The 22,253-nt window shown below is 35.9% G+C and overlaps 1 protein-coding gene across 3 annotated transcripts in view; it reads right to left on the bottom strand.

Annotated features, from left to right (window-relative positions):
* Positions 1 to 22,253, bottom strand: part of adp (WD and tetratricopeptide repeats 1) — a 103,612-nt gene that overhangs the window by 21,636 nt on the left and 59,723 nt on the right. For all 3 annotated transcript variants that reach the window (XM_081728675.1, XM_081728690.1, XM_081728683.1), the window contains exons 10-13: positions 19,078 to 19,205; positions 9,861 to 9,941; positions 6,267 to 6,421; positions 3,058 to 3,262 (exon numbers count right to left, since the gene is read on the bottom strand). In XM_081728675.1, the coding sequence (XP_081584801.1) occupies positions 3,058 to 3,262; positions 6,267 to 6,421; positions 9,861 to 9,941; positions 19,078 to 19,205 (569 nt within the window). The remainder of the gene's footprint in view (positions 1 to 3,057; positions 3,263 to 6,266; positions 6,422 to 9,860; positions 9,942 to 19,077; positions 19,206 to 22,253) is intronic.

Below are 22,253 nucleotides of genomic sequence, written 5' to 3'. Positions count from 1 at the left end.
TTATTATTGTTTAGTTCTAGACAATTACATAAGTACATGTTATTTTTTACTTATATAGCTACAGTACATAGGAAAACATATAAATGCTGACAAGGAAAGGACATGAACCTGTCAACGGGACTTCCTAATCACACCTAGTCCATTCGATAAACATAGAAAAGATATGTTCATGCACAAAAAATTAGGTGCTATGGACAATGGAGTAAGTCCCTGGGACCCATTGACCCTGTTAGTATAAAGAAAATCGTAGACTCGCATTGAAATAGCTATTGCATCAACACTGTCCATTGGAAAGTCATGTTTTATAGTTCGTTCTCTTCAGCATGAAACACACTTCCCAGAGGTGCTATGTATTGGAGCCGCTAACGTACTTGAACAGGGAAAACTGGGAGAATCTAGAGAAAATTCCCTCCAGCAATACCTCCCATCAACGTTGGACCCCTCTGAAGTGGTCCCGGGAGAAAGCACACAATCCAAATGTATCTCACAAAATAGTATAGGGGATAGGAAATGTGTATGCCAAGTTTTGTATTGATAGACGGAATAAACATGAGGGAAAAGCTTACATACCAATACATGATTTCCCTCATACCTATTCTGTCTAGCTACAAAACTTGGTATACACATTTCTTAACCCTAATATTCTAGTATCTTTCGAGATACATTTGGATTGTGTACTTTTACCCGAGATTACTCAAGAGAGGTCCAAAGTTGATGGGAGGGATTTCTGGAGGAAATTTTCCCGACATTCTCCCAATTTTCCCTGTTCATGTATGTTATCAGCCCCAATACATAGCACCTTTGGCAAACTTGTTCCGTGCTGAAGAGAATGAACTATAAAACATGACTTTCCAATGAAGAGTGCTGATGCAACAGTTATTTCATTGCCAGTCTACGATTTTCTTTATACTAACAGGATCAACGGGCCCCAAGGACTTACTCTGTTATCATGGCACCTAATTTTTTGTGCATGAACGTATCTTTGTTATGTTTATCGAATGAACTAGGATTGATTAGGAAGTTCCGTTGACAGGTTCATGTCCTTTCCTTGCGAGTAATTAAGAAATACTACAGTCTCTCCCACAATAATATACTAAAAAAAAAAAAAAACAGTAGTATTATCTTATCACATACTTGTTGATCATGGATTGAATTATTAAGAATCAACAATACTTTGGGGAAAAATGCACTAGAAAAAAGTCAATTTTTAATATGCATTTTAACCTTTTTATTGATAACAAGAAAATAAGTAACGTTTTCTTATAAAGAGCCACACATACAAGATATATTCAAGAAATATCGAACCTTTGATCGGATAAATTATATTTATTCAAAGAACACACAGGGACTCGAGTATCTTTCAAAGTAGTTCCTTTGGGAATGCATACACTTAATCCTAGCATTTCTACATTGCTGAAAACACTTCTTGAACGCATCTATTGGAAGGATGTTGAGCTAGGCCGTCGTATTCGGAATAATATTTTCTCTTGAATGAAGTCGAGAAACTTTCACCGACATTTTCAACTTTGAGAAGAGCCAAATGTCACACGACGCTATGTAGGAAGAATAGGGAGCTTGACAAATCATAGAAATGCTAAGGAAGTCTAAATCAGATGCGGACTAAGTGATCAGTGAGATGCTCATGGCATCGTTTCTGAACACACTTGTTCAATCTTGCGAATAGATTTCGCGCTCCTCAAGTCGTTCTACCATTTGACTTACATAAATTTCAAATTCGACCAGCACTCACTACACGTCTTCTCTCTAAAGCTGAATCTCACGACTGACGCTTTCTGCAGGTGACCAAATATTCACACACAGACATGAATGTCCAACGACATACACATAACCTCCAAACACGCGGCGTCTGCACTTTATTTGTTTAAGATGGAAAAGAACTCGATTTTTTTTTAAAATCAGATGATATAATTAAATAATTCTACTGAAGAACATTCTTTTCTTCTAATACCGGAAGTTCTTTGAGTCAATTCTTGAGTAAATTTTACAAAATTTCTTCCAAATTTACGCAAAATAATGTGTATCGGGAGATTAGTTATGTTGTCATTTGATATGTAAGTGATGAATGTTTCTAATTTAACATTTGTATAAAGATTCTTAAGGAAATATGTGACAATACTACAACGTAACAACGTTACGAAAACTGCATGCATAACACAACAACAACACAAAACAGCTATAATCTATTAAAGTGCCGGCGCTGTATTTTGCATCATTATTATTGGCCATTATTCATTTGATATGTTGCCAGACATTCCTTAGTCAGCTAGGCAATAGCATTTGCCCAGTAGTCATGTTGAAAGCACGTAAGTTCTATGTAAATTCTATTCATGGTGACGGTACGCATGGTGCCATCTCATATAGTTTCTGCGCTGAAGGACTTCCAAAGAATGTTTAACAGTGATATTTAAGTTGCGAAAGCAAAGTCATCAGAACCCCAGTGGTGTAATTGATAAAGCATCTACCTATCAACTGGACGACCCGTATTCGTTTCCCGGGAAGCAGGATTTATTTTCCCGTTCTATATTCGTCCAAATGTGGCTCACGGGTTCATACAGCCTTTATAAAATAGGAATCTGAAAAATCTTGGGAGAAGATACAGGCGGTCGGAGCGTCTGCTTACTACATCACCTCTTGTAAGTGCCGAAATCATAAAAGTGTGGGGCCCTACCTACATATCACTCATGAGACACATTGGCCTATTCGTGTGCAGGACATAACTTTCCCTTCACCTAAAACTAACACCGACAAATTTGTTTACAAGTAGTTGAGAGCAAATGTTATAATACTGCAAATCCACTAGAAAAGAGGGATTTTACACACAAAAAAGAAAATATGTATCAAGGAAACTGGTACCTAAAAATATGTAATGTTCCAAGATGTCTTTCCAATTGCCTACAACCGTCTCATGTAGCTTCGGCGCCGGAAAAGGACTTTAAACTCCATCTAATACATCAATTTACCTACAATTCAACCTGCGAAATTCCGTACAACTTAGGTTTCTACAAAACTAGTTGCTTTCATCTGTTAGGTCTTTACCTTCCGAAAAAGTTGGCTTCTTTGATGTCAGTAGTAGTGTTACAGTGGCCACAAAACCGAGATTCATAGTCATACGCTAAACTCCTCCAATGTCTTTCCTGATCCGAAATGGGCAAACGATGCACTTGACTCGAGGAACTTGATGAACTGCTCTGCTTGCTTGAGCTTCTATTCGGGCTGCCATCTTGGTCTTCATTCTCGCCATCTGTTTTAAAACAACTCTTTATTTTTTTGCAAAGTCGTGGACACGTAAAAAAGAAGACACATTTCATTTTAAAGGTCTCTACTTGCGAACACTTCCGCGAGAAATTCAAGGCATTAAAAAGCAACCGTTAAAGTAAACATCCTGAGCAAGATATACTACTGCCAGCGTCAGTAATCTTACCTAAACAATTCTGCAAGCCTTTCTAGGTATCTTCAGAAATGCTCGTTATGCAAACAGAGAATGGCAAAATAGAAATATCAAATGTTTCTAATATTGTTGACTACTATTATTACAAGTATATACAATGGTATGACTATGTTTGATCGGATGATCTAGTCCATAGTGAGAAAGTAATAATAAAATTATATAAGGAAGAGCGAATAAAATGATACTCAGTCAAATATACTGAACCCTTGTACTTGTGAACTATTTGCAGTAGTTCAGATTGAGTTTTACCATCTTCATAATAATAATGAATAAAACTTACTTCTTCTACCAAGGAGTTTAGTTAACAATGAAAAATATAATATAGAGGTACTTTATACTCGAACTGCATGCTACACAATCCGTAAGTAGTGCAGCGTTTCGGCAAAATAATGCATTTTGTTCTTTTTGTTTTGGGAGTTGTTTCAATGAAAACGTCAAAGAGGTGGGAAAATAGGTATTAAACGTAATTCTTTTATCAGCTAATGCACTCATTCCCAAGGAGTGTATCGCACAGTCCCATGGGGTATGTCTCGAAATTTAAAAATTAATATTGTCATCCCCTAGACTTTATACGACATTTCTTTATTTTTACCATGAGGCCTTAAATAATGAGTTTAAATCGGTTTTGAGACAATGGCAGTAAGAATACTCAATCCTACTTGTGAATACTGAGTATACTATGTAGAAATTTATAGTCTATTATAATTAATAAAACATATATTACCATTAATATTTTGATACTTTTTATACTATCATTAATTAAAAAATAATAAATGTGTCGTGACGTCGTGGGAATTCTGTGTAATCAGTCAAAAAAAAAAAAAAAAAAAAAAATTGAGAATCACTGAACTAATGTACAAATACCGGATTTCTTTCGATAAAGATATCTTAACTTGTTACGATAAAGTAAGTTTTTTATGCCTTCGGTTTCAACTATGAAAGTTAGTAAACCCAACATATTTTCTTCGTCATGAAGTTACTTTTCTTCACAACAAGTAAATCGCCCTGATAACGCTTGACCCAGTTTTATTATTATTAATTTATTTGTGTTGAGAACATTCAACGTAAAACTGTTCAAATTCCCGAACTGAAAACAACGATTCAATTGAGTTCTCTCATGAGTATACGGTTAGCGTACTTGTCTGCGGCGCGGGAGACTCGGATTCACTGGAGGGAGCTCACGTGATTCGGATTTCAGCTGTAGGTCCACTTCTCATATAGCCTCGGTGCTGAAAGGGACACTATAAACTCCAATCCAACCACGATTCAACTTTGAAATTCATAAAATGTCAGCACAACCTTTTCAGTTATTGCAACCAACACAGTACCATTTATAATTCTCTGGAAAGTTGTATATGATTTGCCGATTTGATGAAACTGTCACTAATTCTGAATGAAGTTTCTGTGGAGCTTTTAGTAACTTAAATGAAACTATATATAATACACCAGAACTTCTTTATAATTATTGCCCTTCCCGCTGATCTAGTGGCTAGCGTGTGTATCTTTTGTGTATGTGGTTCCGAGTTGGATTCCCAGTGGGACAGCTCAAAAATTTAATTCCACAATAATTCCCTTCCAGTAATCAACCGTCTCTTTTAGCCTAAAGAACATAAACCTGGGATGCTAAACTTAAGGATTTCATTTCAGTCTTGTAACTGCTAATTAATAGATAACTAAACTACTGTGATAATATAAAAACTATTTTTTGTTCGAATCTACTCTTCAAATTACAGGATAAGGATTGGAGTGGAAGGATTGGAACACATTAGGGGAGCATGTGTTGGTTACTGTATTTCTGAGGTTTCGCCACTGAACTATTTTTGATATTTCTGATCAACAACACTAAAGCGTAATCCTTTCGTTTGCCTATACTTCAAACGGACAGAAGAGCAAATCATTTCGGATTATCACACAGAAAAAGGGAAGAGTGCACTGATGGCGTAGCATAGACCTTTCGCTGTTATTACTTTTTTAAGTTGCGCACTCTGCCTTTAGTTTAATACGTGACTCCTCCATAAGATTGTAAAGAACTTAGTTGACTGCACTATTTAGATAACTGTCTGCTCAACGTATGATTGGGGCTATTACTGGATATCAACTAAAAACAAATTTCCGTAACATCAATCGTATCTTAGTTTTAAACGCATGGACAATGGATCTTTTTGCGAAGACAGAAAGAAAACAAAAATTATGAAATACAAATGAATAGTGATTTTCCAGACTCAAGTTTGCTGGTATTTTACACACTGGTATTATTATGAGAATAGAGTAATGAAAATTTTAGGCTGATATAAGTTACACAGTTCTCTCTGTTCAATTAGATTTTCGTTAACTAATTAAATTTGAGGAAGTAAATGCTGACCGAGCCGAAAGAATCGTATAAACATGACACATTCTCAAACTGAACAAAAACTTTGCAGAATTTCGATAAAATAAACATGGAAATGAACAGGACGTTCAAGACGTGACGCGTGGCTTTTAAGTGACATCTAAAAAATCTTCTTAACTAATACTTCTTAACTAGTATACTGGACAATTTATAGTAACTACCATTAGATTGGAGCAACGTTTAGTTTTGATTTAATTCTGTAAATATATTTTACATTTAAAATTACTTCTTACAAAAGTTTCTACCTAATGATGCTTGAAGTTCTAAACAAACTATGTGAATTTCGTGTGTGTAGCAGTGAAACATGTTTCATACTTAAAATTACAATATGATACGAAATGAGAGAGAAAATATGTATTTCAGTTGTGAAAAGAGATAATTAATCAAAATGAGAGTAACGTAACAAACCTGAATCGGATTTGGATGCACTGGCTGTTTGAATATCCTTATCCAAAGCTTTGCATGCATGGCTTTGAGCATGCTCTGGAAACTTTGCTTTGAACACTTGTAAGCAATCAGAAGCTTCCTGTGTCCACTGAAGCTCATACAAACACCTGGCCAATCTGTCAAAGAAAATACAATTAAGTTTATTTTTCTTATACTATTTCAGTTAAAATATTTTATATAAAATCAATAACAAATATATGATTACACTACTGTAGGCCATAGTAATTTCTAATTTGTACAATCAACTGCTCTGATTATAGAACTAAATTGGAGCCAATATCAACCCCCCCCCCCCCCAAAAAAAAAGCCATATACAACGAAAATTGGATCCTGAGATACAGCGTTGCAAAGATTTGAATTATCTCTTATTTTTCCATATAAAGACTAGCTTTCAGTCGTGCATATCGCATATGATGTACTATTTCCGAAAGCAAACATGATGTATGGATCGAACTACTTTAATTAAGATTGAAAAAAATACAAAATAAAAAGAATAATCCTTCAATGTGTCTTCTTCGAACATAGTTACAATTAATGAAATGGCGTCAAGTAGTCGGAGAAAACTAAAATAAAGAAATAAGTAGAGAAAAGTGAAGATACAAATTGTTCTGCGACTGATACTTACAAAAATGAGAATATTTATATGACATAACCAAGATAGTTAAAATATTTAAACCAAGTAACCAAATCATCTTTCAAAGTTCAATAATGATTTTATGTTATTCATTTTAGCTGGGTTGCATGATCAATATGACATTTGGCATCATGTGACCTATTCATATTGTCTCTGATAATGCATTTGAAACGGATCCACGTGAGGCTATAAGGTTTTGCATATCCATTTCTGCACTGTATTCTTCAAAACAGTGAACACGTCAGTAAAGAATGTTGATCTGCATGAAGTAACGAGCTAGAGCAATATTTAAGTCTTTCAGAGTGTCCTACAGCTACCTGAAAATCGCTAAGAATTTTCTGCATGTATGTGCTACTTCTATTATTATTATTATTACCAGTATTATTGATTTGATTCGACATTAATATAGACCGTTTTCGACTATTTTTACATGTTGCCCCCTCTCCACCCCTACCTCTAGAGATGCTACGAGTATCTTATTCCCTTAACTAAATTTGGCCTTAAATGTCGTCAAGACTGTCACCAATCGGCTTAGCAACTCCACAAACTATGAATTCGATACCAATATTGGTCGTTTTCGATATTTTTATGTCATCCTCTTCCCACTTCCTTAGGGGTAATAAAAGTGTCTTATCCCACACAGAATATTTTTCCAGATTGTAAACGATATGTGCACCAAGTTTGGTTGAAATTGCACTATGTGTTCCAAAATTATACTGGGGCATACATACGTACACACATGACATACACATACATTTTCATCCATCCATCAATTTATATATCCACACACACACACACATTATATATATATATATATATATATATATATACAATATTTCGTCGCCATTATCTGAAAAGAATTTACAGTAAAAATAATTTTAGTTTGACCTAAAGGCAGTTTGATTCGAACACTGCCCAGAAAACGCTGTTCGAGAGGGTGCTGATAAAGATTGAATCTTTCCAAGAAAAAAGTGAGCTGGGAAGATGAAATCAGCAAGGTATATAGGGCAGGATCTGTATAGACTATGTTGCAAAATGCAATGTTCTATGATATTAACATCCTTTTCTTTTCCATTTCAGAAGTAAACATGGCGGCACCTCCAGCAAGCTTCAGTCCAGAGGTGCATAGGATCGTCATGAAGTCTCTCTTCCTCCAAGGGAAAGGTGCGACGCAGATCTAAGGAATGGAGGCACAGTTCTTCTCCCCATCCAAAGAAGTGCCGTGTGCAGAGGTCTGCACAGAAACAAATGGCAACAATCTTTTGGGATAAGGACGTGAACTATCTTCCAGTGGGTGCAACCATTAATACAGCATATTACTGTGGTCTCTTGAGGAAGCGCTTTCGAAAGCATCAAGGACAAAAGTCACTGTAAGCTCTCCAAAGCTGTTCTGCTTTTGCACGACAATGTCTCCTCACACAGCGCATCTGAAACACAGGATACATTGGCCACCCTAGGCTTTCAAGTGTTACATCATCCCCTTATTCGCCTGACCTAGCTCCATCCAATTATCAACTGTTCCCGAATCTCAAAAAAAAAAAAAAAAAAAAAAAAAAAAAAGAAAATCTCAAAGGTCACCGTTTTCAATGTTCAAGCGGCAACTGATGCTACAGATGAGTGGTTACAGCAGCAGACAAAAGACTTCTATTTACAAGGACTTAAAGAGTTGCAGGACAGATGTCGCAAATGCATTGACCTACTAGGGGAATATGTGGAATAGTGTGGGAGTTTCAACTTCCTAGCTCAATTTTATCTGGTAAGGCTCAATCTTTATCAGCACCCCCTCGTATTTATAGCCATAATGATTAAGACTTCCATAAAGTAAACAGAGGAATATAATGTCGCTTGTAAAATATCATTTCTTCAGGTATAAAGAATCTATTTTATCCAAATGGCAGGATATGTTATTATTTTATATTGGTACACCTATTCTTTATCGGCTCGTAGAAGTATCTAGTTGTAGAAAAATGTATGTTTAGTGAGCTGAAATCATCAATTTTAACTGCAGAATATAATTAATTAATAGCTTGAAAGCGGGCTGTGTTAAATAAAAGGGAAATAAAAATTCTCATTTCTCTTCATACTAAATCATGGATAACATCTATTTGCGTCTAACAACTCTTCTCTGCGAAACTGATGTGGCAACATCGCAATGTGATCTGCCATCTACTGAGAAAATTTTACCGTAGAAATGATACTAGATCCCTCTTTAATAACAAGCAGCAAAGTATGTTCATATTATAAGTATCCATTTTCAAATGAAGACAGAAAAAAGATACGCAGCGGAGTGACGATTAACTATTAGCAATTATCGTTACTCAGACTGAGTACTTCTTAAATTATAAATAGATTATTATTACTTGTTGCTCCCCCCAAGCCTTCGACTTGCTGAATGCTATCGGTTAAAATCTGTTTAATTAAAAGGATGATGATGATGATGAGGAGGAGGAGGAGGAGGAGGAGGAGTGTAGTAGTAGTAGTAGTAGTATATGATTATTATTATTATAACATTGGAATATAACGGAAAATACATTCTTGCAACTCTTACCAGCTGTACCTAAACAAATACCGATTATAAAATAAAGCAGTACAGCAACTGATCTCCTATAGCACACAACAGAACAGAGTTTGAACCATTTAACGCCAATATATTGCAATGAAACTTGGGGAGCATGTGTGTTCTCTGTCTTTAGCAATTACAAACAAGATTAATTAAAATAATAATAAGAAGAGAGGTATGCACTTCAGTTACATTATATAATATATCGAAAATATACTAACAAAACTAGCTTTTTGTTTTGTTTATCTTTTAGAAACAGCTTCTTTTGCAGCTTGAACATCTGGAAACGAAGAGACAGTATGAAAAAAAAAAAAACGGTCAATCACATTTTTTATATTATTATTAATGATGATAAAAATACCTGAAATGCGCTTTCAGATGATTAGGATCCAACTGGAGGGCAGTGTGACAATCTCTCATAGCGGCATAAACATCTCCATCCCTAAAGGTCACGACGAAACATATTATTGTAAAATCAATTTAGAACAATTTTATACAAGTCATTAACAATATAACATTTTAGGTAATTACACGCAATTGTAGACAAAAGCACATGCAAAATAATAATAATACGAGGTATGTTAGAGAAATAATGAAAATAGCAACCCTGTGCACGAATCGACAATTCTGCGCCCTCCACCTTTTCACCGCAGTTAAGTTAACCCTTGCCGTTGAACCAGTACAAGTTTGAGCTTGCTCCAGTTTCTACACGACTGCTGAGAGCGTGTGAAACTGTGTTTGTGAGATGCGTTACAAAAATAACCGGCAATGCAGTTTCAGCAACATTCTGCAATCAAATTTCGTGTGAAAAATTGGGGAATCTTGTACTGTGACTTGTGGAAAGTCAGAAAAGCTCATGGAGAGAATTCCCTATCCAGAGCACAAGTGTTCAGATGGCACAAGTCCTTTTTAGAAGGCCAAGAACAAGTGGAAGACGAACTTCTTCAATCTCTTCTTCTTCATCTTCAATCTCAAGGGAAGATCTTCAATCTCAAGAACGGATGACAATGTGGAAAGACTAAAGTCTCTCGTGAGTAGAGATGGACGGTTCGAGGAGTCGTAAACCTGTTTCAGTTTGTAATATGAACCGGTTTCAAACGATTAACCGAACCGAAAAACTGTTCTACTTCTATTTTCTATTGATCATTAATATGTTCTGCCAAAAATATTAAGAGAAAAACATGGAAAATTGTAATTTCTTTCAAAAGTGGAACAGCAGATCCACAATTACTTAACCTAAAACAAAATCATTACATATCTTTCGGAACTTGTCCAAAATATGTAAGAATATTCTGAAAAGTGCCAATCTAGTGTCTGTTTTCAAACCGAACCGAACCAAATTCCGGTTCAGTTTCTGAAATAAACCGACACATTCGGTTTGAAACTTAAACCGAACCCAAACCGATTCACCGGGTTTCGGAACTTGCGAGGTCAGATCGACGATTGACGGTGAGAATTATCAGTAGTAAATTAAATTTCAGAGTGTTTACCGATCATCAAATTTTAACACGGGATATGGACTGGACATGAGAAAAATGTGCGCCAACCTGTTTGCAAAAACCACGTCACACGGTAGTCCTCAGGAATGAACTTTTCGGAGAAAAAAAGGATTCCTGTGGTCCTCAGCCCCCTGTTCGCCGGCTCTCAGCCCTTGTGAGTTCTTTCTATTCTCCTTGTTCCAAACCCACTTGAACGGGCATTATTTTGGTACTTTGAATAATATTTAGAAGAGCGCAACCGACGAACTGAAAGATCCAGCAAAAGCCTTCCAAAGTTGCTACGAAGAATGGCAACAACGCTTCTATCGCTATGTAACTGCCCAAAGGGAACATTTTGAAGGGGATAACCTTGACTTGTAAAAGTAATAAAATTAATCGTTTCAAGAAAAAACATTTCCAATAGTACTGATTTCTTTAAAGAGAAAAAGTTAAATGCAGGAAAATAGCAGTAAGCATTAGACAGCAATATATCTTATCATTAATGTATGTTGCCTATAGGCAAAATTTGGATTATGTGACGCGTCAATATTACAAAATTTATTGTGATACACATTTGCTAAAGACGAGGTCAATCCATCCTCTTCTTCTCAATCTATTTTACGCAGAAACTTCTAGTGCCCGACGCATACGACGTCATAAACAGAGTCTGCATATTTCAGACTGATATTTGGCACTTAAAATTATTCCTTTTCTTCTGTTCTTTTTCTTTCATACTCTTGACAGTTCTCTTGTTTCTTTCCTTGCCAGCCAATTTACAAAAAAGTAAATAAATAAATATTTTTTTAATACATTTCTTGCGTAAAACAATGACCCTTATATTTTACCTACAATTAATAGTAAATGATTAAACATATGAATTCATCCCAGGTTTTACATTTCTCTAATTCCTTGAAAATCTCCCTTCTGTACATATTATCTATCAAGACCTCTATTGACAGGATAAACAAAATGTTTCCACGTACTGCCGAAATATGACAGCAGCTTCCGGCAGAATTAATTGCCCGTTACTGCCAGTAAAATTTTCAACCAGCGTATCAATGCACGACTTTTATGAGGTTGAAAACAACCAAAAGGTTTCAAATTAACAACAATAAACAAAGCATTGGTATTGCTCATCTCTTAATCGGAACCATCTGAGTTCAATTTACAACGCAAGCCATACTTTCAAAGCTTCTTTATGCTTATTAAAGAATGCTAAAATATAAAATTTGTTTGCGTCTTCTCCCTCTTTCAGAATGTATGCTTGCTGAAGACAATTCTTCTTAGTATTAGAGTAAACATAATACATTACTGTGAAATGAAACCTTTAGTGCAACATCCCATGGCTACGTTTTCTGTGCTAAGAAAGACATGTTACAAACAGAAGTGGAAGCTGATGAAATACAATATACAAAATGTGAGAAAAAAAAATCATGACTAGACTGTTTCGAACCTCAGTTTCCAGTTTACCGTGCCGATGCATTAACCACTATCCATGAATCTCGGTTCAGTGGTCCATTCTTCCATTCTTTCTATATTATCGAATTCGCTACGAAATCGGTATGAAATAAAATCTGTTATTTTCTCCATTTATCAAACTGACAAAATGATATGTAGAATGAAAGTGGGATAAGGGAAGTAGTGCTCTGAAAAAACCCACGGACATAATGTTGATTTGTCGTAGCATTAAAATAATAAATGTTTGAAATTGTTAAAATAGAGTTTTCCAACTGTGAGGATTACTTATATTCTCATACGAATAATTCAAAACAAAAACAAAAACTATCAGTTAAAGAACACAAATGGTAACTTCAAGTTAAGAATAAACAAATGTTCAAATCAAGAAAATGAAATGATATCTTTAAGTTTTACGTCCCACGATTATGCCGGTTAGGCTAAAGGAGACGATGATTATGAGAAATGAATGAAATGGTAGAATGAAGAAAGTGTGAGGAAACGGGAGAACCCCGAGAAAACCCACGAGTACGGTGTTTGTCCACCACAAAGTCCACACGGCGCGAGCTGGGATCGAACCAGGGACCCCAAGCACCGGAGGTGAACGCTCTACCACTGAGCCACCGCGCCCCCTTCCAATAAAGAGATTCGAACATAGGTGAAGAACGTCCAGAATCCCACGTACACCATATTGTCCACCACAAAAGTCGATCTTGAGATACCTCTTACCGGGGGTAGGAGTTTCGCAACTGACTGACCATTTAACAACAGCAATGAAAACGTATTCACATTACAAAGTACCTTCATTTAAACAATTAATTCTTCATTCCCAAATTCTAACCGGATAAGAATATATGAATGGTTTGCGTTTTCGCTTCGCAATCTGGGGGTCTCGAGTTTGAATCATGTCGCCCTCACTCAAATTGAGGTTTCGGCATTGTTTTCCCTCAGTTCTACTAGGCGAATACTACCTTTACATATAGATAGATCCAGTCTAACTTCCTTCTGAAATTCCTTTTCATGTTTTGTTATTGATTGTTTTCAGTCTAAACTAGGTTCCCAAGAATTTTGTAAAGAAAGAAAAAAATAATAAAAATAACTGCATTTACTCAAACCTAATACTCTTACTTTTTAAAATCTTGACGCCGTAAAGTCTTTGCTACCGAACGTAACGCACACATGCAGAAATTCATTTTCTACAACAAGGATCTGTTAGAGAACTAACTCAGTGGCCTATGAACCCGGAGGTTCAATGCCGCATTCAGAAAAGTTCTTCACTGATCTCTGTCCGTAGCCAACTGAATCCAATTTCTACTATGCATTCTTATTTCTGCAAGATCCATTTTATATATTATCCTCCCATTTGTACTTAGGTCTTCCTAATGGTCCTTTCCCGATTGGGTTTCCAGTTAAAATTTTGAAAGCGTTCCTACTTTCCTCAATATTGTGGCTAACCATGTTAGGTAAACCTATAAATTATGCAATTCCTCGCTATGAAATTTTAGTTATTCCCCATTTGCATCCCTCTTGGTCTGAATATTCGCCTCTAGATTTTATTTTCAAATACTTTAGTCTACGTTCTTCCCTCTCTCAAAGTACGCAGCCATCTTTCGCAACCAGACAGTATAAGAAGCATAATTATTCTTTTATAAATTTTAAGCTTCAAATTCTTCGACATAATTCGCGATTTGAACTGAATATCAACACGAATTAGCTGCTTTGTGTCGATATCTAATTTCTTCGTGGACATGGTTTTGGTCTATTAATGTTGATCCTAGGTATCTAACAGAGTCTACTTTGTCGTAAGTATTACTTGATATTTTAGCATATCCATAGTTTTCAGTATTACGGTCAAGGCAAATTTCCAATATTTGGATTTCTTCGCATTTACTTCTAAATACTTGTTTCTGCAGGCGTTTAATAAAACTTGTGCATTTCTTTGTATTGTCTTTATATCATCAGGCTGACATCATAATCAGCATAAGCCATAACCCAGTGAGTGCCATTTAGCTCTAAGCCCTTCTGCTAGCAACTTTACTTACAGCATACTCCAGAACAAAACTGAATAATAACGGCAACAACAGGTCTCTGTGAAAGCATATTAATTTTCTACTCGAATTTTACTTTCGGTTTCATTTAAACACATCCATTAATCTACCATTCATCTACACATCCATTAATCTTTTTCTTTTTCTTTTTTTTTTTCAATACCAAATTTGGTAAGAATATTGTACAATGTTTCCCTATTAACCGAGTCGTAAGCTTGTCTGAAATCAATAAATGATTGATATACAGGGGTCTTGTAACATTTTGTTTCGATTATTTGACAAATGGTAAATATCTGGTCGATTGCCGATCGATTTCACCTAAATCAGCACTGGTAATTTCAAATTTCATCTCCGTATAGGATCAATCGTAGTAAAAGATTATTTCATAGGTTTTATATGAATGTCAACAAAAGGAAGTTTCTTGATAATTATTACAATCAGCTTTGTTGCCTTTCTTGTGAATTGGAGCGGTGATTGATCCTTTCCACTCTTGTGGCAATTCCTCCTTGTTCCATATGAAGAAACTGAGTTTGCGCATTTCGTTCCACGATTTTTTCCCTCCAGCTAAAATTTACTCAGCAGGAATTTCGCCTATACCCAGGGATTTGTGTTTCTTTAATTTCTTATAACAGTTTCTATTTCTGCTCGGTTAGGCTCTGAAATATAAGGTTCTGTTGTATGACTTGTTCGACACGAGCATTGTTCTTTAGCTGTGCATTTAGCAAATTGTCATCGAATTCTTTTTACCTACTCAAAATATTATCTGTGTCCGTAAGAACTGTACCTTCCACTTTCTTTACACAAGCACGAAGTCGATAGCCTTTCTTATACTCGTTGATGCATTTGTGCATGTCCAAATATTTTTGTTTTCACTGTTATCTTCAACTTCAATAAATTAAGCTTTTAAAACATCACGTTTCCTTTTTATAAAAGTTTTGGAAGTTTTCTGTCTGATGTCAGTGAAATTTCTTTCGGACTTTATAGCTAACGCAATTTTACCTGTTTTCTCTTCTTTGCTAGTTCAGTGCATTCCTGGTCGTACCATGGTTTGTTCCTATGTATTTCCGCGTACCTCAGTTTTTCTTTTTTTTTTTGGAATTTTAATATTATTTCTAATGTTAACCCAAGTATCTTCAACACTAGTGCATTCCGTACCTTCTCAAATCGAGAATCTATTCGACACTTCAATTTGGTATTCCCCTCTTGTCTGACCCTCCTCTCATTTCTTTAAATTAAATTTCTCCGTTATCAGGTGCTGATTATTATCTTTTTTCAACAATAACCTCTCTCTTATAATCGCTACTACCAGGTAGTGGTTAGTATCACAGTCTGGTCCTCTATAACAATTGAAAATCAATTATGCTTGACTCTCTTCTTCTAGCTACTAAAATTTGATCAATTTGATTATATGCTTCCCATCTAGTGAGGTCCAAGTAAATTTATGAATGTCGTGATTTGGGAATTCTGTCATCTTTACGATAGGGTATTTGGATGTTGCAAAAGGTCGTAAGTTTTCCGTCGTTATTATTACTTTCCTTCTGTGGACTTTCGTTCCCTATTATCGGTTTGAAAGTGCTGAAGTTTCCTTCGTAAAAATTGTCCTTTACATAGTTATTCTCATCTTCTGTTGGGGCATGGTTATTTAGAACAATAATATCACACCATTGCTCTTCGGAGAAATAAAAGAAATTCTATTAACAAACTCAACCCATTTAATTGCTGATATCATTCTTTTGTGAACGAAAAACTCTGTTTCTAGTTGTTATTATTATTTTTTTTTAATTTCATTCTTCATAAAAGTACGTAAAATTTCCGTCTACAGCACACACTTTCCTTCCCATGTAAGTTCCTGAACTTCTACCAAGTCCATCATATATTTCTCTAATTCACTCGTTACGGATTTTAATATGGCTGGCTGCCCTATTAAAGATTTCTTATATTCCACGTTCCAAGTCTCATGCTCATTTTACTTTTCTGTAGCCGTGTGAAGTTATCAGTCCTGATTCGAGGCTTCTGTGAATGTTTCTGAACAAGTGCCCCTTTTACAGGATGAGATTGTCAAAGCCCCAAGAGCTGGAGGACAAGCCCTTGTCGTCTATCCACGACTGCTTATTCATTATATTCGCAGCTAACCTCCATATCTAAAGGCCTTCCCCTCGATCCGCAACCTGAGGACGTGCTATGCCGTGGTAACAGGGATACACATTACATGGTATTAGAACACTAAATACAAAAGAATATCAACTACCATTAACATGCACTGAAATGAAATTTCTGGTTGCCCTGTAGGCTAAATGAGCTGGATGATTGATTACCAAAAGTGAATGATTATGAAACAATTAATGGAATGGGAATGTGGAAAGAAGCATATGACCTGGGATCGAAACAGGGACTCTTCACACCCAAGGTAAAAAAAATAGTAATGAAATATTTCATTTTAACGTCCCACGATTATACCCGTTAGGCTAAGGGAGACGATGATTAAAACACGTGAATGATGGAAGAATTGGTGGAATGAGAAAGTGGGAGGAAATGAGAGTACTCCGAGAGAACCCATGGACACGATGTTGTCCACCACAAAATTACTTGGCCGGGGACCCCACGCACAAGAAGTAAGCTCCCTACGACTTAGCTACCGCACTACCAGCACCAAAAGTGAAGTATCACTAAAGATGGCGGTTAAAATAATGAGGGTGAACCATTGCGGCTGCCTTCTGCACAGTGACCTTCTCTCTTTGTTGAGTTGTAGCATGCATTTCATGTTATAAGCGGTGAATTTATCTTGAACTGTAATAAGAAAACGTAATTCTTACGTTTTCCTCAAACCTACTTCTTACGTTTTCCTCAAACCTAATGCGCCATCAATTCAAATTCTTACAATATTTGAAAGACCCCCAGAAAAAAAGTGTGCGTTAGAAACCAAGTGACTACAATACTAACCTAAGGCACCTTTAACTTGTCTATTATCAAAGAATTCTGCAAGGACTACTGAATAAATAGACCAGACATATATCCTCCACCAAAGTGTTTCGTCCACGAGAATACAACCGCCACGAAAGTGTTTCGTTCACGAGAATACAAGTGACACTTAAAATTGTTTTTGACTCAAGTTTAACTTAGTTCAGAATAAGGGAAACTTAAGTCATATAACTTACAGATCAACATAAGATATTCAAAAACATGTGCTCCCATTGGTATGAATCCGGATTTCCCTAAATGAGCGATATCTATATGTAGCTCAATGGTGCTCAATACGATGTCTGACATTTAAAGAATTCTACTCAGAAAATTGGTTATTTTTGACAAAATATGGATATTGTCCACCACTTTAATCCTTTGAAGGTTACGTTATTTCCCGGTTGTTCATCCTTAGTAATGAGTTTTGTGATCAGAACAACCATCACAGTGCTCGGTTGTCATCTGAACTTTCGCTAGCATGCTAAATAATTACCCATTATTTTGTCCCTTCCAATGGAAAAGTTTGAATGTTGGTGACAGTTTTTACATCATTGTCTACATCAGAAACGTCATTTCCTGATTCAGTAGTATTAGAATTTGCTCGAATTTCAAGAATAACTTTTCTGACTAGAGTATATACACTTATTTATTATAAGTAAAATACAATGTTACGGTTTCGACAACTTAATGTTACCTTCATCGGACACTAACTCCAGCAGTTAGTGTCTGATGAAGATAACGTTAAGTTGTCGAAACCGTAACATTGTATTTTACTTATAATAAGTAAGTATATATACTCTGGTCAGAAAAGTTTTAGTTATTCTTGAAGTAGGTTCCAGAGTCGTGATGGATAGAGGTACTTGCTCGAATTCATCAGGGAAAACTACGAATTTATTTCTGCGGGCCGCTATCTTGGATTTTATAAAATTTACTAACATAATAAAATGCTACGACGTTTATACTGAAGGCATACAGATGGAAAAAATGTGAATACTGCCAATAGATGGGCCTATCATTCTGTAAAAACCTGGAGCCTGATGTATATATACTATTTCACCACACAAAGTTTAATACATAAAACACACATATATATACATATCACGTTCATATCACATCAAATTCAGTTTGCTACTGATGAATACATATATTGTTACCACACAAAGAGTTAATAAAATAAAGGCTGCGGTATTTTAAAATACACCAGGGTGTCTACTAAAATTCCAAAATGAAATTTCGTGACTTTTTCGTGACCTTTTCTTTACCAAATCATAAAATTTCCTAACATTTTCAAGAGCGAATTTGCGTGCGAATTAGGCCGAGTTTTCATCCATGCGATACAAATGTACTTTGCTTGCGATTTGGTAGCGTCTAAAGCCGACCATAGATATTTTTGGTGGTGAATTTTGACGTTTTATAGAACAAAATTTTCCAATCTGTACTTACATTTGTAGTTTAAAAATATCGTGACCCAAAAGCTAAATTTCGTGACTTTTTCGTGATTTTAATGACCGTTTTCTGATTACGTGACTTTTTCGTGACTTTCGTGACCGATAGACACCCTGTACACCAATAACGAACACCAGGAAACATATCATTTAAAGAAATTACATACGAGTATATATGGAAACACAATACTCACCAACCACGTTTCATAAACGCAGCAGCCCTATTACCATGAAGAATGGCTGAGTTCGGGCATATACTTATTGCTTTATTATACAAACTAATTGCTAGAGTATACTGTTGCTTCTCAAATGCATCATTTGCCTGCAAAATATAAAACGTTTGACTCACACTACTACAGATTTCTGCAACTAAATGTAAATTTCTTAACGTAAATTTAAGAAATTAAAGGTACTGATAGAAATTGAATCTACGTTCTTCTTTAGTAACTTCTGAATAAGTTAATTAATTAATTACACTATGGCATGTTGCGTTACGTAAAGATTCAAAACAATTTGTAAATAACACTTAAGATGTTGAGGGATTCTCACAAAAGACGTGCAAAGACCTTAACATTTGTAGTTTCCAACAGTTTCCTTGTACTAATTCTCTGATGCACCATGATGTGAACAGGAAGCTTTGTAAGGATATAATGCTTTAGTCGCATTCACACTTCTTATAAACAAACTGGAATAACATCAATTCTTTGTCTAAAAGTAATAACTACACCAACCTGTATACCACAACATATAAATCTAACCATTCCGATTCTAAATATTGGAACAGAGAATTTGCTTAAAATTAAAGCTCAAGATATTTACATCCTGTCTTGTTTAAGGAATGAACATTGTAAGAATTGTTTATAGAGTACGGTATATTCATTTTGAAATGGAGAAAGCAACTACAGTCAAAACCAGTTATAATGACACCGAAGGGACCGCAAATTTACGGTCGTTGTAGCCGATAGTCGCACAAATCAGGTTTTCCTTTTCTTGCTCAAAATTTCGTATCTAAGTTTTAGGTTAGTGATTTAATGCTAATTTTTTAGGTGGGTATACGCTCCAGTCCTTGATATATATATATATATATATATACACACAGAGGGTTGATTAATTCGTGTGTCAATTTCATTTGTTCACTGTGCAAAAGTGGTATGAGGTAAAGTCGTGCAATTTGGTGTAACTTTAGATGAAGGACATAAGTTTTGTTTCGCCATAGAAGCATGCCACTTGTACTAAAAATTGAAGAGATATAGGGTCAAAGGTCAAATTGCGATTTTTTCCTTATGGAACTACAATGGTAAATTCTGAAAGAGCCTGAAAAAACGTAAATCGAAGTGATAACAAAGAAAAAGCTCTATGGTATGATTCTATGTCGCAAGCCGACCAAATATGCGTCAATTAAGTGTCAAGGTCAGAGGTCACGGTCAGATCAAGGTCATAGGTCATCTTGAGAACCCATTTGACATGATGAGGTAAGGACATTGCGTTGGTTTCAGTGTATTCAAATGGGCTCTCTCTAATCAACCCTCTGTGTATATATATAGGGTGTTTCATAATTGCTATAACAGCGCTTGGGGATGGAAAGCAGACAGGAAAACATGCAAAAACAAGTTTATTACACCGAAGTCGAAAGCGACGTCCTTTCCGAATTATGAGCGCGGGAAAGTGCTGAAAACTGAACTTTGAGCATTAATAGCGCAAAGACTAATAGAGTTAGAAGAAACAGTATGGTGAATTTCAGAGGAAACCTTACTCGTGGTTTCGAAAATTTTCACATTCAAAATGTTCGAGGAAATTATGCAAGATTTCATTAAACCTTGTCCCATTCAATCCACAATTCTGTATGAAACCTTGACTTAATTTGTGAAATTCTGTATCTACTGGGGCCGTTCACATAGATGTAAATTCCAATAATAATAATAACAAATCGGTCAAGAAGGTGTGAAAAAGCATTTGCAGATCAGCTATTCTAACAGAGGTTTATCTTCGTTCGCACCAGGCAAATGTCGGAATGGTACGTAACTTGTAGGCCCCAAGTAGTCTTCTTTTCAATGCCCTTAACGAAGGACGTTTTTCCGTTCGTCATCAAGCCGGAGATGCCATAACAACCTTTATAATTTCAGTATGTCTTCTCGGGCTATCAGCCAGGTGAAAATATTGACTTCCGACGTTTCAAATGCAGTCATTCTATTCATCTTCAAGGATTGTGGTGAAGAGACAGGAGTCAAGTCAAGTCTGCTTTTCCCCCAAAGGAGGGAGGGACGTCTAGCCTTTAAACGGCTACTTTTTCCAATATGTATATTTTCTGTTGATGTGTTTATTGCGGACAGAATGTTTTGGGAGTTAAGGTATATTGTATTTTGTGTAGACAGGACTTTATACTAGAGGCAGGCTTAATTATCTTAGTCACTTCTGAAATATATTCTTCAAGATCATCTAGATTGAACGCCCATACACGCCAAGGACAGACAATGCCCATAACATGGAATTCAACTGAAAAACTTTTTATTATTTTAATGTTTTGTGAAGTTGGTTGTAGTTTCGATTATTGTTCCTGAGTTTTCTGTGATCCTTGCTTTATCGAAATTCTCCTTGTAGAAATTTGATTCTACTTATCTGTTTGCGAATTTTTTTAAGGTGTCTTATGAAGTCTTCTAGTTTTGTAATGTTGCACATACGATATACTTCCTCCATTTCTGTATCTCCTCTGGTCATTGTGACCCGGAATCTTCTGTGCGTTGTAGTTGTTGTATATCGTGAAGTTTAAATAGCGGGGAGCCATATGTTAAGTTTTCTTCTATTACTGTTTGTATATCCTGCTATATATGTTCGCTGAAACATTTTTTGTTGATATTGATATATCAATAACATAATATTGATTCTTTTATTGAATACGTAATATTTGTAATTCAGTTCTAATCTGTTCGACTAGGTCATTCAGTAAACTGGGTTTGAGTAATCATCTTTAGGCTTCTCACTACTGTGGAGCTCCTTTGTGGCTAAGCGGTTAGCGTACGCAACTTTGGCTTGGGAGACCCGGGTTCGATCCCCGGAGGGAGCTCATGTGGTTCGGATTCCACGTTAATCAGTAGGTCCACGTCTCATATAGCCTCGCTGCTGAAAGGGACGATAAACTAAAATCAACTCAACTCCACTTCTCACTACTGTGGTTCCTATGTTCATCTTTGGGTTCCTATATTCATCTTTCGGCGTTGACACTTTGGTGTTAAGTGGTGTGATGACCTTTCTGATCTGATTGTCAGCGTTCTGCAATGGTATGTCTGAGCATTGGCTACTTCCGGTTCTGTGATTATTAGCTTTGCACGTGCTCAGTGAGGTTTCTTGTGAATCCAGCAACCTCTTCATATAC

The sequence above is a fragment of the Thermobia domestica genome, chromosome 1 (genome assembly GCF_964235325.1).
Source record: "Thermobia domestica chromosome 1, izTheDome1.hap1.1, whole genome shotgun sequence".
In the NCBI taxonomy this organism is placed as follows: domain Eukaryota; kingdom Metazoa; phylum Arthropoda; class Insecta; order Zygentoma; family Lepismatidae; genus Thermobia; species Thermobia domestica.
This window is presented reverse-complemented; position numbering and strand designations above follow the sequence as displayed.